Source organism: Erythrolamprus reginae, chromosome 1 (genome assembly GCF_031021105.1).
Source record: "Erythrolamprus reginae isolate rEryReg1 chromosome 1, rEryReg1.hap1, whole genome shotgun sequence".
NCBI lineage: Eukaryota > Metazoa > Chordata > Lepidosauria > Squamata > Dipsadidae > Erythrolamprus > Erythrolamprus reginae.
Window position 1 is genome coordinate 36,261,643 of NC_091950.1, and position 17,715 is coordinate 36,279,357.

The following is a 17,715-nucleotide window of genomic DNA, read 5'->3' on the forward strand; positions in this document are numbered from 1 at the left end:
TATGGCCACGCATGCGTAGATGGTGGAGTTTCCCCAGCTGGGAAGCAATAAGAGCAACGGGGTGGGCGGGGGAAGGCCGGGCGGCGCGCGCGCGGGGGCCGCTTCCCAGCTGGGAAGCAATAAGAGCAATGGGGGTGGGCGGGCGAAGGCCGGGCGGCGCGCGCGTGGACAAGCGGCAGCAGCGAGGCGGCGGGGAAACCCCAATCTTCGGCTCCTCCCTGCTGCGGTGGAAGTAAAAACACCATCTGCGCATGCGCAGATGGTGTTTTTACTTCCGCACCGCTACTTTGCGAAAAATCGATCGTCGCGTGGGGTCCTGGAACAGAACCCTCGCGATGATCGAGGGACCACTGTATATGTTATCAGATCAGGTTTTTTAGTGACGGCATGCAGATTTTCTTTGTTGTGATCTGTCCTTAACCTGTTCCTTCAGATCTTCAAATGATGCCTTCACTGCTACTACCATGTTTCCACGAAAACAAGACACTGTCTTATATTAACTTTTGCTCCAAAAGTTGTGCTATGTCTTATTTTCGGGGGGGGGGGGGTGCCTTATATTTCTCAAATAAGACAAATTCACAGGCAGAAAAGCTGACACCCCCAAAGAAAGTGTACCGTACGGTACACTGATTACGGTATGGTACCTGTCAACCTGGTACCCACACACACAAACGACGGCACTTATATGCTACAACAGTATACTCCCACTATTGCAGCTTCCGGCCACCAGAGGAACTACAGTCTACACACTATAGTGGAGATTGTAATGGCGGTGAGACAGCAGCAGACTGTGTCTGCTGTATTGGACAGTACAAAGCGATGGAAGGGGCCAGCAGGGGACGCCACATTATTACGGTACCGCTATGAACAGCTTTGAATGGTACCATATGTTTTTCCACTGTACCGTATGTAAACTTGACTACGCCTTATTTTCGGGGGTGCCTTATATTAGCAAATTCTGCAAAACCTCTGACATGCCTTACTTTTGGGGTACGTCTTATTTTCGGGGAAACAGGGTATAACTAAATCCATCTCTCTTGCTGCTAGCTAGTCAGCATTTTTCCCCTTTTACCTTTCCCATCATTAGAGACTTCTTCTAGAAAGCTAGGTCTTTGCATAGTATAACCAAAGTAGAATAACTAGTCAATTGTGTTTTAAATGAGAATTCTGGATTGAATTGTTTCATAATCCATCAATTTGTTTTCTTGGCTGTCCACACTCTTCTCAGGAATCTTCCCCAACATCAAACTTCAAAAGAATTAATACTCTTTCTATTCTGCTTTTTCCAAGATCAACTTCTGCACCCATAAAATGTTACAAGGAATACCATTGCTTGACCTACAGTAATCGGATCTTTGTAGGTATAATTATATCAAATATCTTTTCCAAGGCCTTCAAGCACTACTACTTCTTGGCATATTTCTTGCCCGCTTATTTCTTTATTTATTGTTGATAGTTGATCCTAAAAAGCAGAAGCTACCCACCACTTCAGTTTCTTCGCTGTCTTTCTAAGACTGGTTGCTGCCCAGTTATCATTATTTCGGTTTTCTTTGTATTTAACTTTAGTCCCAGTCTTTCACTGTGCTCCTTAACTTTTATAATCATAGCTTGCAGAATCTTTGTATTTTGGGGCTATTAAAGTGTCATATGAGAGCAATGATGGGTATTCACCATTACATTTTAATTGGGCTTTTCACTTCACTTACTATATGGACTCATCTGTTGTTGATAAATCATGATTTATTTATTTCATTTATTTTATTTTATTTATTGGATTTGTATGCCACCCCTCTCCGTGGACTATATACAAGCTTAGCTAATTGTAAAGATTATGGAGGAATTTTAAATGTTCTACTGCTCACAAACATTAACAATTAATGTCCAAGGCTTTATCACATTGATCACTTTGGGTTGTAAATAAGATACCTGGGTTGGGGGCACAAGTTTCTCCCTCCACTAAACAGGAAAGCCCCATAATTTACACATCCCTATTTATTTATTGATTGATTGATTGATTGATTGATTGATTGATTGGATTTGTATGCTGCCCCTCTCCGTAGACTGGTTTGGATGATATGTTAATAGAATAACAAGTTGGAAGTGACATTGGAGGTCTTCTAGTCCAACTCTTCTGCTCAAGCAGGAGATTTTAGCATTTCAGTGAGTGAAGCAGTGGAAGTGATGTGCCGGTGCCTGGAAGATGTTGGGGCCTGGATGGGTGTCAACAAACTCAAACTCAACCCAGACAAGACGGAGTGGCTGTGGGTTTTGCCTCCCAAGGACAATTCCATCTGTCCGTCCATTACCCTGGGGGGAGAATCATTGACCCCCTCAGAGAGGGTTCGCAACTTGGGCGTCCTCCTCGATCCACAGCTCACATTAAAGAAACACCTTTCAGCTGTGGCGAGGGGGGCGTTCGCCCAGGTTCGCCTGGTGCACCAGTTGCGACCCATTTTGGACCGGGAGTCACTGCTCACAGTCACTCATACCCTCATCACCTCGAGGCTCGACTACTGTAATGCTCTCTACATGGGGCTACCTTTGAAAAGTGTTCGGAAACTTCAGATCATGCAGAATGCAGCTGCGAGAGCAATCATGGGCTTTCCTAAATATGCCCATGTCACACCAACACTCCGCAGTCTGCATTGGTTGCCGATCAGTTTCCGGTCACAATTCAAAGTGTTGGTTATGACCTATAAAGCCCTTCATGGCACCAGACCAGATTACCCCAGGGACCGCCTTCTGCACGAATCCCAACGACCAGTTAGGTCCCACAGAGTGGGTCTTCTCCGGGTCCCGTCAACCAAACAATGTCACTTGGCGGGACCCAGGGGAAGAGCCTTCTCTGTGTCGGCCCCGGCCCTCTGGAACCAACTCCCCCCAGAGATTAGAATTGCCCCCACCCTCCTTGCCTTTCGTAAACTGCTTAAAACCCACCTCTGCCGCCAGGCATGGGGGAATTGAGATACTCTTTCCCCCTAGGCCTTTACAATTTTATGCATGGTATGTCTGTATTTATGATTGGTCCTTATATAATGGGTTTTTAACTGTTTTTAGTATTGGATTATTGTCATATACTGTTTTATTACTGTTGTTAGCCGCCCCAAGTCTGCGGAGAGGGGCGGCATACAAATCAATCAATCAATCAATCAATCAATCAATCAATCAAATAAACAAACAAACAAACAAACAAACAAACAAACAAACAAACAAATAAATAAATAAATAATAAAATACCTGGGGAGGGGGCACAAGTTTCTCCCTCCACTAAACAGGAAAACCCCATGATTTACACATCACTATCACTGGTTTGGATGATATGTTAATAGAATAATAAGTTGGAAGTGACATTGTAGGTCTTCTAGTCCAACTCTTCTGCTCAAGCAGGAGATCTTAGCATTTCCGATAGGTAGCTCTCCAATCTTTTTTTTTAAAACCTCCAGTGATAGGGTATCTACAACTTCTGAAAGCAAGCTGTTCTATTGATTAATTGTTATCACTGTCATTTCTTTTTAGTTCTAGGTTGCTTCTCTCCTTGTTTAGTTTCCATTCATTGATTCTTGCCCTGCCTTCAGGCCAGGGATGGGTTCCTCCTGGTTCAGACCAGATCGCCCAAACCTTTAATGACTTGCTGGTGATGTAAGATTGCTATCTGTTGTGGCCCGTCCACATTCCAAGCAGCTGGTCATGTATCCCAAGGATTGAGAAATGGTCATGGCCTGGTAGCTTAGGCCGATGTACCTAGCACCCAAAACTGATAGCGAGGAGGTCGGAGAGGATGTGTTGTCAAAGGCTGAAAACCAACCAGGGCCTTCTGCACTCCCCTGAGATGCATGTGTGACTCAGGAGAAAAGGAGGAGCCTCTTTTTGATGCTAGGGTACGCAGAGTTGCCAGAAGGCAGGAGTGGCTAAGCAAGAGGAGGTCTCTGCATGAATAGATCTCTAGAACAATTGGCCATGCCCTTAGGCTATTTAAGGTTGATCCACATGAGGCTTCAATGCAGAAGTCAACTTTCGTTATTATTTCAATGATGAATTAGGAACTGGGGAGTTGGGCTCATTATCTCTAGGCTTCCTGCTAACTCAGAATGAATCAGGTAATGAGAGCTATGTGATCAAAGAAAATATCTGAGTATTTGGTTTCTGTTTTGGACTCTAATTAGCAGCTGGCACCAAACAGACTCATTTCTTGCATTGTTGCTGGATTTCTAAATCCAAACCTCCCTGCTCCTAAAATATTAGAATTACTTGCTAAAATCTTGTAAAAATCAGTGTGTGTGGGCCTATTTTTTTGGGGGGGGGGGGCCTCGTCATTGGGACAGAACAGCATCACAGATCCAGTTCTGTTGGTATCCATCCATGTGTGCTGCCATATTTTTTTCTGAATTTTCACCGAATTTTCCTGTGCTTGGGTGGCTTCTATTCACCCCCAGGTTAATACTGCTGTTGTGGTTAGCTCTGGCCCAGCTCCTGCCCCAAAGACTGTGAATGTGGGGGAGACATCCACATGCTGCAGGCCTGTTTTGCCCCCGGTGGAATCTGCTGATGAAGGCTCCTCTGACCAAGAAGACATGAGTGACAGTGAGGAGGAGAGTGGGGCAGACAGCTCGGAAGGAGATCAATTATCTAGCTCCTCCTTGGATTCAGAACAAGAGTTAATGATACAGCCACGCATGCGGAGAGCGATGCATAGGCAACAACAACTGAGAGATTATTATCAAAGAAAATGAGGCCACCTGTGTTTGGGTGGGGCTGTGGTAATTAGTAGTAAATAGCAGCCTGTGGGTTTGGCCATTGTGGAGGATTATCTGATCGTTGTGTTTCATGACTGCTTTACTGACTTTGACCTTTTGGGTGCTGATTTTTCCCCGCTATGAAACTAAACCAGGGCAAAGTGTGTTTCACTTTGTGAAAAAAGAAGGACTGTGAATTGCCTCACAGCTGCAACCTAAGTATCACAGAACTGATAAGGGACCTGTACAAATTACCAGTTTGTTTGGAGACAAGTGCTCTTTGCTATACCAAAAGAGGGCTTGGTTTAAGTGAATTTTCATTATAAAGAACATTGTTTTGAATTTTCAAACGTGTGTGTGTCTGAAATTTGTACCTGTGAATTTTTGGGAGGATTCTACCAGAGAGCCCGACAGAACAACTGCCCTTTATTTTTTCACTGGAAGCACAGCTGATCAGCTCCTCAGCTGTGTTTCGGGCTGAATCCATCTTCTGATCATGCACAGAAGTAAAACTAAGGGATCCACGTGCAAGTGGAGCGAGCGTGCGCACACGAAACATTACGATACAAACCAGTGGCGAAGATAAGTGGAATCCATCCCTGCTTCAGGTGCTCTGGAATATAGGTTGACCCCCTCGTTTTTTATGGCAGCCCCTTAAAATGCTGGAATCTCAAAGTGAAGTCCTATTATGCGTAAATCACACTTTAGAGCTTGGTGTAATAATGCCTGAACTAGGCCGTTGAGGGTTGTTTAGCTAATTTAGTGTGATTTGTGAACTATGATCCTCTCTAGTTGCTGTGAGTTGATTAATTGGCATTTACCTAAATGATCCACTAGAGGGCTTTCCGCGAAATTTGCCATTTTAGATAGATCTTTTTTTTTAAATTTATTCTTTGTCCAATATACAATACTTATGAAGGAGAATAGACATTAAGTAATATATATAATGATAGAAAGTAAGAAAGAAGAGAGGTTGGAGGAAAGGAGAGAAAATGTATGATATATGAGATAAGGAAAGAAGATTGGACAGGGGACGATAGGCACATCAGTGCACTTATGTACGCCCCTTACTGGCCTCTTAGGAACTTGGAGAAGTCAATCGTGGAGAGTCTTAGGGAGAAATGTTTGGGGCTGGGGGCTGACACCACTGAGTCTGGCAATGAGTTCCACGCTTCGACAACTCGATTGTTAAAGTCATATTTTTTACACTCAAGTTTGGAGCGGTTGATGTTAAGTTTGAATCTGTTGCGTGCTCTTGTGTTGTTGCTGTTGAAGCTGAAGTAGTCATTGACCGGAAGGACGTTGCAGCATATGCTCTTGTGGGCAATACTTATATCGTGTTTTAGGCGTCGCAGTTCTAAGCTTTCAAGATCCAGGATAGTTAGTCTATTTTCGTAAGGTATTCTGTTACGAGTGGAGAAGTGAAGGGCTCTTCTGGTGAAATAGCTTTGGACGTTTTCAAGAGTGTTGATGTCTGAGATGTTGTGTGGGTTCCAGACAGATGAGCTGTATTCGAGAATGGGTCTGGCATAGGTTTTGTAGGCTCTAGTAAGTAGTGAGAGATTGCCAGAGCAGAAGCTACGTAGGATCAGGTTAACAACTCTGGAAGCCTTCTTGGCGATATTGTTGCAGTGGGCTTTAGCACTTAGGTCGTTTGATATTAGTATTCCAAGGTCTTTTACTGAGTGTGGTTATGCAAAGTAGGAGTATCTCAGCAAGATATTTAGTTTATATATAAATTGCACTGCAACCACCTTCCTTGAATATTTTGTATGTGATCAGAAGAATGTTGCAGACCAATCAGATGCAAAGTGCTTTATTTATTTATTTTGTCAAGTTCGTATTGGTAGTTTAGTTTAGTTTAGTTTAGTTCAGTTTAATTGGATTTGTATGCCGCCCCTCTCCAAGGACTCGGGGCGTCTCACAGCATATGTAGAAGACATAACAATACAATAGATCCAATTAATACAATTACAGAATCTTAAAAATTCTAAAACACTTTTAAAACATTCATTAACATTCACCCAATAAATTATGCTAAAAACACTTGGTCAGGGAGAAGATCTAATGTCCCCAGGCCTGGCGACAAAGATGAGTTTTTAAACTCTTTTGGAAGGCAAGCAGTGCGAATCTCTGGGGGGAGCTGATTCCAGAGGGCCGGGGCCAACACAGAGAAGGCTCTTCCCCTAGGTCACACCAACCGGCATTGTTTGGTTGGTGGGACCCTGAGGAGATCAACTCTGTGGGACCTCACTGGACACTGGGATTCGTGTGGCAGAAGGCGGTCTCATATAAAAAGATATAACAATGTTTATATACATGATACTAGTAAGAGAGAAACATTAGGACAGGGGACAGTAGGCACACTGGTGCACTTATGCACACCCCTTACTGAACTCTTAGGAATCAGGTGAGGTCAACCGTGGATTGTCTAAGGGTAAAGGTTTGGGGGTTGGGTGATGGTACTACAGAACCAGGTAGTGAGTTCTGTGCATTAACTACTCGGTTACTAAAGTCATATTTCCTGCAGTCAAGTTTGGAGTGGTTTACTTTAATTTTGTATCTGTTGTGTGCTCATGTGTTGTTGTGGTTGAAGCTGAAATAGTTGTTGACAGGAAGGGCGTTGTAGCAGATGATTTTATGGGCTATGCTTAGGTCGTGTTTAAGGCGACGTAGTTCTAAGCTTTCTAAACCTAGGGTTGTAAGTCTAGTTGCGTGGGGTATTATGTTGTGAGCGGAAGAGTGGACAACTTTTCCCTTTTTAGATTTTTTTAAATTTTTCCCCTTGTTTTTGTAGACAGAAGCAGGACTGGCCGAGGCATGCAATCTTAAGTACAAGTTTTGGTTTCCAGAATGTCAGAACGGGGGCAAGTGAGCAAGCATTCTCCAAATAATTGGATTTTGGCTCATCAGAACATAAGAAGAGTCATGTTGAATCAGGCCAAAGCCCACCGAGTCCAGCATTCTATGTCACACAGTGGCCCACCAATTCTCCTTGGGGATCTTGAGCAGAAAGAGAAGGCAAGACCCTCCCTTTCTTCTGACCCCCAACAAATGGTACTCAAGGGAATCCTGACTGCCTTAGCCATCATAGAGGCGGCACATGGACATCCGTTTCAATAACCATCAATACACTTTGCATCCATGAATCTGTCTAATCCTGCCTTGAAGCTATCCAGGCTGACAGCTGTCACAACCTCTTCAGGAATTGAATTCCATAAACAAACGACCTTCTGGGTGAAGAAATATTTCCCTTGGTTTGTCCTCACTTTCTTACCTATGAGCTTTAGGGAGGGCCCCCTTGTCCTAGTATTGTGTGATAGAGAAAATAATTTTTCTCTATCCACCTTTTCTATCCCATGCATGATTTGATACACTTCGATCAAGTCACCCCTTAAACGCCGTCTTTCAAGGCTGAAGAGACCTGGTATCATAAGGGAGGTGCTCCATTTCCATTTCCAATCAGGCTCCTCTCATCAGCTAGCCAGATTGATAAGGGATGAGATGAAAACTTGCCAAGTTGCTGACACTTGGTTTAGGACAGTGATGGTGAACCTGTGGCATGGGTGCCACAGATGGCACACGGGGTCCTATCTACTGGCATGTAAGCCATTGCCCTGGCTCAGCTCCAACATGCATGTGTGTGCCAGCCAGCTGATTTTTGGGTCGCACAGAGGCTCTCGGAGGGCGTTTTTGGCTTCCAGAGGGCCTCCTGGGGGATGGGGGAGGACATTTTTACCCTCCCCCGGCTCCAGGGAAGCCTTTGGAGCCTGGGAAGGGCAAAATAGTAACCTACTGGGCTCATTAGGAGTTGGGAAATAGGCCATTTCCGGCCTCCAGAGGTCCTCAAGTGTTGTGGTTAGCTCTGGCCCAGCTCCTGCCCCAAGGAATGTGCAGGTGGATGTGGGGGAGACATCCACATGCCGCAGGTCTGTTTTGCTCCCGATGGAATCTGCCGATGAAGCCTCCTCTGACCAAGGCAGCATGAGTGACAGGGAAGAGGGGAGTTTAGCAGACAGCCCAGGAAAAGATCAATCATCTGTATCGTCTTTGGATTCTGAACAAGAATTAATGACACATCCACGCATGCGTAGAGTGATGCATAGGATACAACAACTAAAGGATTATTACAAGAGAAAATAAGGCCACCTGTGGTTGGGTGGGGCTCCAGTAATTAGGAGCTGCTGCTATAAATAGCAGCATGTAGGTTTGGCCGTTGTGGAACAGTATCTGATCGCAGTTTGTCAGGAATCCTGGGTTGCTGGTTTCTGGACTTTGCTTGTTGATTTTTCACGCCTTTGAAAACAAAGCAGAGCAACATGTGTGTGTGTGTGTCTCACTTCCTTGGAAGAAGAAGGGGTGTGAAGTTTCTTCACAGCTGCTAGCTAAGTGCTTAATGACTGCTTAAGGTTAATTGTACAGACTACCCAGTTGTTTTGAGACGCGTGCTCTTTGCAATACAAAAAGAGTGCTTAGTTTATTTTGAATTTTGGGATAAAGAACATTGTTTTGAATTTTCAAATGTGTGTGTCTCTACAATTTGTACCCTTGAATTTTCGGGAGGCTCCTACCAGAGAGCCTGGCAGAACATCAAGGAGGGCGGGGGAAATTGTTTTTACCCTCCCCAGGCATTGAATTATGGGTGTGGGCACGCGTGCATCCACGATAGCCCACATCCACACTCTTTTGGCACCTGAGGGAAAAAGGGTTCGGCATCCCTGGTTTAGGGTTTCAAAGGGGAATTTGTAGGACAAACTTTTAAAAGATATGCAACATTTGAAAACAGAGGTGAGTGTGTGTTGGGAGAAGGAAACCCCAAGAAGGTCCAAGACATTGCGTAGCCCCCTTCAAATCCTGCAGGGTCCCTGTGGATTGTCTGAATGGGAGATTATTTCAAACTTCTTTTTCAGCGGTCTGACTAATCTCAGGCTATGAGTGCCGTGTATCTGATAGCCTACAATTAAATCCTTGATTTTCTTTGTATCAACAAATAGCTTTTCCATCGGAAATTTCTCTCTAAGTAGCGGAAAGTAACAAAACATTGACTCCTACAGTAACAAATATGAGATGAAATATGCCACGAAATATTGCAGACGGCATCTGCCTCTTCTTCCTTCTCTGTCTGAATGATATTCCGGGGGGCTTTTTTTCAACCTGCCAGCTGTCTCCTATTAAAACTTACTGTGCAAGATGATGGATAATGTGGCAAGAACTTTAGTATAGTGATACCTCGTCTTACAAACTTCTCCTCATGCAAACCTTTCGAGATACAAACCCGGGGTTTAAGATTTTTTTGCCTCTTCTTCCAAATTATTTTCACCTTACAAACCCAAGCCGCCGCCACTGGGATGCCCCGCCTTCTGACTTCCGTTGCCAGCGAAGCGCCCATTTTTGCGCTGCGCTGGGATTCCCCTGCAGCATCACAAAAACACGAAAGTCTGGAGGTAGGATTTCTCATGGAGGGGAGCCTCAGGGGAATCCCAGCAGCACAAAAATGGGGGGATTCGGCTGGCAAAAGGGGTGAGTTTTGGGCTTGCATGCATTAATCGCTTTTCCATTGATTCCTATGGGAAACATTGTTTCGTCTTACAAACTTTTCACCTTACAAACCTCGTCCCGGAACCAATTAAGTTCGTAAGATGAGGTATCACTGTACTTATTTATTTAGTCCAATACATGATGAAGGTTAATGAGATTAACCATGTGGTAATGTATATCAAAGAGAGGGAGGGAAGGAAGGAAGGAAGGAAGGATAGGAGTCAAGATATAAGAATAAAGTACAATACATCAATGGAGGATACAGGAGGAGATATAGAGATATATGAGTGGAAGAAAAGAAATATGAGCTATAGGAGAGACAATTGGACAGGGGACGGAAGGCACCCTGGTGCACTTATGCAGGCCCCTTACTAACCTCTTAGAAACTTGGAGAGGTCAATCATGGATAGTCTAAGGGAAAGATGTTGGGGATTAGGGGTAGACACTATGGAGCCCGGTAGTGAGTTCCACACTTTGACAACTCGATTGCTAAAGTCATATTTTTTACAGTCCAGTTTGGAGCAGTTAATATTAAGTTTGTATCTGTTGCGTGCTCTTGTGTTGTTGTGGTTGAAGCTGAAGAAGTCATTGACATTAACTGGACTCTAGCACTACATTGCAACTAGTCAGTCTGTGCTGCTCCAGATGTATTGCCATATATTGTTCATCACATCTGGGAGGATTGGAAAAGTAATGCATAAGTTTCGAGAAAAGTTCTCAGGCCTAAAGTAAAGACCTAACTTGGTTCTAGAAGACTTTGTTCTTGTAACATTCCACCCCATGGTTTCTTTGACCTGAGTTTACTTATTTAAAGTGATTAACACAACACATCAGACCGTTAAATATACTGACTTTCTGCAAATATTAGCTGTGCTTACACATTAGCCTGCTTAGTCAGTCAATCAGGTTTTAGGAATTCAAATAAGCTAGCCAAATGCTTAGAACCTGCAGTTCCACAAAAACAAAACAACTAACCAAGGTCAACATTAATAAAACTTGCTATATTTGCAAATGAAACTGCTAGTTACCTGAGCTTATTGTGTGAACATGCATGAACTGGTCAGTCACAATTTAACTTGGTATAGTGTGTGAAGGCCACAGAGTTGGCCTTCTCCGGGTCCTGTCGACCAAACAATGCCGTTTGGCAGAACCCAGGGGAAGAGCCTTCTATGTGGTGGCCCCGGCCCTCTGGAATCAACTCGCCCCGGAGATTTGAATTACCCCCACCCTCCCTGTCTTCCGCAAGATGTTAAAGACTCACCTATGGCTCCAGGCATGGGGAGATTAACTCCCCCCTCTTCTGACTATAGCGCTTGAGAATGGTATGACTGTGTTGGATTGATTGTTTTTAATATTAGATGTGTTTTTATTAATTAGATTTGTATTACTGTTATTGTATTTGTTATTGTTGTGAGCTGCCCCAAGTCTTCAGAGGCGACATACAAATATTATTATTATTATTATTATTATTATTATTATTATTTGAATTAAATTCACACAACTGATAAACATTAAAAATAATGTAATTTGTTTGCTTTTGCCTTATTGTATGAATCCGAACATAATTGGTAAACCACAGTTTATGGCTTATGTAAATTCAAATAGGTGGCTCGTGTATGAAATCATGTATAAGAAACAATTAGCATAGAATTCTAACCTTAACCTGAGATCCTTTTAAAGTCTGAAATGGAATGAGAGGTCCCAAGAAACCTTTTGGGTAACATCACCCATTCTCTGCCACTTGGTCTAGGTCAGTGATGGCGAACCTTTTTTTCCTTGAGTGCCGAAAGAGCATCGGCGTATGCTATCACACATGCGTGAGTGCCCACATCCATAATTCAATGCCTGGGGAGGGTGAAAACAGCTCCCCCTGCCCCACTGGAGGCCCTCTGGAAACCAGAAACTGACTGTTTGCCAACCTCTGGTGGGCCCAGTGTTTTGCCTTCCCCAGGCTCCAAAGGCTTCCCTGGAGCTAGGGGAGGGTAAAAACGCCCTCCCCCATCCCCCTGGAGGCTCTCTGAAAACCAAAAATGCCCTCCCAGAGCCTCTATGCAAGCCAAAAATCAGCTGGCCGGCACACACATGCATGTTGGAGCTGAGCTAGGGCAACGGCTCACGCACCAGCAGATATGGCTCTGTGTGGCACCTGTGGCAGCAGTGCCATAGGTTTGCCATCACTGGTCTAGGTAGTTTTCTGATTGGTGACCCAGTGATTAGAAAGCAGTATGGCAAGCTGACTTTGCTCATTACCAGGACTTTGATCCTGAACTGTTTGAAGGTTGACTCAGCCTTTTATCCTTCCAATGTGGGTAAAATGAAGGCCCAGATTGTTGGGGGCAATATGCTGACTCTGTAAACTGCTTAGAGTGTTGTGAAGCATATAAGTGCTATTGTTGTTGAATTTGGGCCATTTTTCTGTGATTGTTGATTCACCAGCAATTTTGGAGGCATATATTTATTTTGCATTTTTACATAATAGAAACAGAAGATTGATGGCAAAAAAACACCTCATGGTCCATCTAGTCTGCCCTTATACTATTTCTTGTATTTTATCTTAGGATGGATATATGTTTATCCCAGGCATGTTTAAATTCAGACCAACCACATCTGCTGGAAGTTTATTCCAAGCATCTACTACTCTTTCAGTAAAATAATATTTTCTCACATTGCTTCTGATCTTTCCCCCAACTAACTTCAGATTGTGTCCCCTTGTTCTTGTGTTCACTTTCCTATTAAAAACACTTCCCTCCTGAACCTTATTTAACCCTTTAACATATTTAAATATTTCGATCATGTCCCTCCTTTCCCTTCTGTCCTCCAGACTATACAGATTGAGTTCATGAAGTCTTTCCTGATATGTTTTATGCTTAAGACCTTCCACCATTTTTGTAGTCCGTCTTTGGACCCGTTCAATTTTATCCATATCTTTTTGTAGATGAGGTCTCCAGAACTGAACACAGTTGTTGTTTATTGCAAAAGAAGAAAATCCTGGTCTATGTAGGTGTATTTATAATGATTATTTTTGGATTTGTTATTTACTCCTATTGTAATAAAACATTGTGTTATCTGAGGAGGCTGTATTGTGTTAGTAAGTATTGTTTAATTTACAGAATTAAACTGAGGTACAGTATACTGTATCTCGCTAATCAAGGGAGGGAAACACGTGCTAATTTTGCATTTTTGGTGACAAAGCAAAGCAATAGGTTTTACAGAAGACCAAAGACAAACACCAGATTAAATCCCATTTGGCTAACTAGCAGCCATCATTTGCACAATAATGCAAGGGACAGCAGAGAAGTAGGTTGCAGCTTCTCCTCTGGGAAACCAGCCCCACGGAGAGGTCAGAGAGGTCCATGATCTCCTCACTAAATCAGTGCCCTCTCTTCCTGCAAGGAGAAAAGCCCTGCGGGGAAGCAAAGCAATCAGCTCCCAGTTTGATAGGAAGAGCGTGTTATTTTGCTACCCGTTGCTTTCTAAGAGCTTCCAAGTGAAATATACCATTAATATACCAGATCTTCCTTGCTTCTTGTATCCTCAGCACACACGTTGACTGTCCCTTCACACAAAAGAAACAGCAAAAATTTAAAAAACGGAGTCCGAGGCCACATAAACTGCCAAGATTTCCTTGATGAGCAAGAAGGGATTACTTATCCAGCTTTTAGAAGTACAGAGCTACCTCTACCTAAGAATTCCTCTACTTAATGTTGTGGTTAGCTCTGGCCCAGCTCCTGCCCCAAGGAATGTGGAGGTGGGTGTGGGGGAGACATCCACATGCGGCAGGCCTGTTTTGCTCCTGATGGAATCTGCCGATGAAGCCTCCTCTGACCAAGGAAGTGTGAGTGACAGGGAAGAGGGGAGTTTGGCAGACAGTCCAGGAGGAGATCAGTCATCTGTATCATCCCTGGATTCTGAACAAGAATTAATGACACATCCACGCATGTGTAGAGTGATTATTATGATTATTATTTATTGGATTTGTATGCCGCCCCTCTCCGTAGACTCGTGATGCATAGGAGACAACAACTGAAGGATTATTACAAGAGAAAATGAGGCCATCTGTGGTTGGGTGGGGCTACTGTAATTAGTGCTACAGATAAAAGTGCAGTCTGGTGTTTTAGTCTCATGGCAGTTTATCTGATTCATTGTTTCGTCAAGATCGTGGTTTTTGCTGTTCAGGATTGTGTGTGTGGACTCTAAAAAGTAATAGAGGCCATGTGTAGTCAGACAGTTAGCATCCTGTCTCTAACTCCATCATCTGGCGCCCAAGGTGGGGCCCTCTCACACACATACCCGCGGGGACCAGTGAAGGGCTACCAAAATTTTTACTACCACACTGCGGGTGTGGCTTATGCAGGATGCCCTGCATTTTCTTTCAATATCTTTCAGTGCAAATTGGGTGCTCTGGGGTGGAGCTCCATTTTTGCTACCCCACTGCATCCCCCCCCCCAATCCAGGCAGTAGCCCACCCCTGGCAGGGACCAACAGCCAATATACCATCATTGGAACAGACCACTAGTGCGCCTTTGTCCTTCAGCTTGAGGACCCCTCACTGATAAGCATGGGTTGCAATCTATTTCAACACCAGCGTAAGCATGTACAGGAACTCTGATTCATAAATCATAAACATAAATCAGGTGTGGCAGTGCCTGAGATGTATATAAGGAAGCTGGTTGAGGAGGTGAGACAGTGTTTCTCAAACAGTGGGGCGGGCTCTCCTGGGCGAGGCGTGGAGCAATGCCGGGGGGCGCATAACCCTGGAGAATGTGCTTTTTTTGCCGCAGGGAGTAGGGGTTTTTTGCACCGAACAATAGCATACAGCACAGAGTAGGAGATATGAAATACATATAACAAACCCTTAAGAAACAGCATGGAAAAAATATTTAAAGAAAGGAGGAGAGAGACGGAGATAATGAGACAAATGTAAGCCTCTTGAAAGCTAAGATGAGGAAATAGGATGAAGCGTATGTAGCGATTGACTTCAATGTGACTACGGTGGGAGACGAGGAAAGATCGGTATGTTTACTGTGTCTTAAAATATTAGCAGCCGACAGCATGAAGCCAAATAAATTAAGGCGTCACTTAAACACATTACACCTCAATCACGCTGATAAGCTGCTTGAGTTTTTTCAGCGAAAATGTGCTGAATATTGCAAACAATCGTCCCAGTGGAGAGTTGGGGTGTGTGTGAAATGTTCACTTCTTCATGGGGGGGGGGGGTGGCTAACAGAAAATAACTGAGGTAGGCAGAACGTTTATGCCTTCTAGTTTCATCTCAGGCATGAAAGCCATCTGGGTGACTTTGGGCCAGTCACTCGCTCTCAGCCCAACTCACCTCACAGAGCTGTTATTATTTTGGAAAAATAGGAGGAGTGGAAGGAATATTAGGTATGTTCACTGCCTTGAGCAAGCTATTCAATATCTACATGAAACCGCTGGGGGAGATCATCCAAGGGCATGGGGTGAGGTATCATCAGTACGTTGATGATACCCAGCTGTACATCTCCACCCCATGTCCAGTCAATGAAGCAGTGGAAGTGATATGCCAGTGCCTGGAGCCTGTTGGGGCCTGGATGGGTGTCAACAGACTCAAACTCAACCCTGATAAGACGGAGTGGTTGTGGGTTTTGCCTCCCAAGGACAACTCCATCTGTCCGCCATTACCCTGGGGGGGATGTATTGATCCCCTCAGAGAGGGTTCGCAACTTGGGCATCCTCCTCGATCCACAGCTCACATTAGAGAAACATATTTCAGCTGTGGCGAGGGGCGCGTTTGCCCAGATTCGCTTGGTGCACCGGTTGCGGCCCTATTTGGACCAGGAGTCACTGCTCACAGTCACTCATACCTTCATCACCTCGAGGTTCGACTACTGTAATGCTCTCTATATGGGGCTACCTTTGAAGAGTCTTCGGAAACTCCAGATTGTGCAGAATGCAGCTGCGAGAGCAATCATGGGCTTCCCTAGGTATGCCCATGTTACACCAACACTCCGCAGTCTGCATTGGTTGCCAATCAGTTTCCGGTCACAATTCAAAGTGTTGGTTATGACCTATAAAGCCCTTCATGGCACTGGACCAGAATATCTGTGAGACCGCCATCTGCCGCACGAATCCCAGTGGCCGGTTAGGTCCCACAGTGTTGGCCTTCTCCGGGTCCCAGCGACTAAACAATGTCGTTTGGCGGGACCCAGGGGAAGAGCCTTCTCTGTGGCGGCCCCAACCCTCTGGAACCAGCTCCCCCCAGAGATTAGGATTGCCTCCACCCTCCTTGCCTTTCATAAACTCCTTAAAACCCACCTCTGCTGTCAGGCATGGGGGAACTGAGATATCTCCCTTTGCCTATGCAGTTTTATGTATGGTATGTTGTATGTATGATTTTTAAACAATGGGATTTTTTAGACTTTTAATGTTAGATTTATTATTATAGACTTTTAATATTAGATTTGTCATTGTATACTGTTTTTATCACTGTTGTGAGCCACCCCGAGTCTGCGGAGAGGGGCGGCATACAAATCTAATAAATAATAATAATAATAAATAATAATAATAATATTAGGTATGTTCAAAAAAAAAAAGAGAGAAAACCCCACAGAATCCAATACAACATACATTTTACTAGCAGAACAAAGCTACCAAATACAAATGTTAGAAAACAGCAATACTAAGTATGCTCGGAATGCACAAGACAGCCCAGTAGGCTTGTGAAAAGCAAGGAGACTGCTGCCCTTGGGTCCCTGTCCATCCCACCCCACCCACCTCGCGTGGCACAATCTAAAATGCTAAATACGCACAGCACTCCACACTAAGGAACGTTAGAATAAATGGGATCCGTTTGCAATTATTTTACATTTCGACATAAATAAGAGTGACATTTGGGAAAAGCAAAACAAAATAATCGAGGTTACATACACATACCCCATTGCGTCATTCGCAACCTTGCTCTGCGCACCCTCATTTTTTTGTTTCAGAGAAAGCCAAGAGTTTGGCCGTGCCAGAGCAAAAGTGAAAATTAAATGTACTCTTTTAAACATTCCCCCCCTCCCTCCTCCTCCTCAAGGCAACTCTGCAGATGTCAAGATCTTTAGCCTCTTGATGTAGGTCAACATCGTTATTAACTCGTTCTCCAAAGAAGGCAGGAATTCACTTTTTTTAAAAAAAATCATGCACTTCTCTGTAAACTTCCAGGTGGTTTGATATATTTTTCTTAAAGTAAGTGGACTCTGGAAACTCTGGTCCACGTTGCTGAAAAATCTCTACATCAGTGTCCAGGGCAGCCCAAATCGGAGTCAGGCTCCTGTGAGGTTTACAGAATGGCACAGAAGAACTTCTTCTCTCTAAATGGGTTTTCTGAAGCAGGGACAGGAGTTAATAAGGGGTCTTCCTTGGCATGGGCTTCACAGTACGCCATCAGGTCTGCTGCAGCTTTGGATACCTGCAAATTAAAAAA

The 17,715-nt window shown here is 44.1% G+C and overlaps 1 protein-coding gene across 1 annotated transcript in view; it reads right to left on the minus strand.

The window, feature by feature from the left end:
* Positions 1-16,862: 16,862 nt before the first annotated feature.
* Positions 16,863-17,715, minus strand: part of GNG2 (G protein subunit gamma 2) — an 86,549-nt gene continuing 85,696 nt past the window's right edge. Inside the window, exon 3 of the mRNA XM_070732983.1 lies at positions 16,863-17,700. Within this exon, the coding sequence (XP_070589084.1) occupies positions 17,572-17,700 (129 nt within the window). The 3' untranslated portion in view covers positions 16,863-17,571. The remainder of the gene's footprint in view (positions 17,701-17,715) is intronic.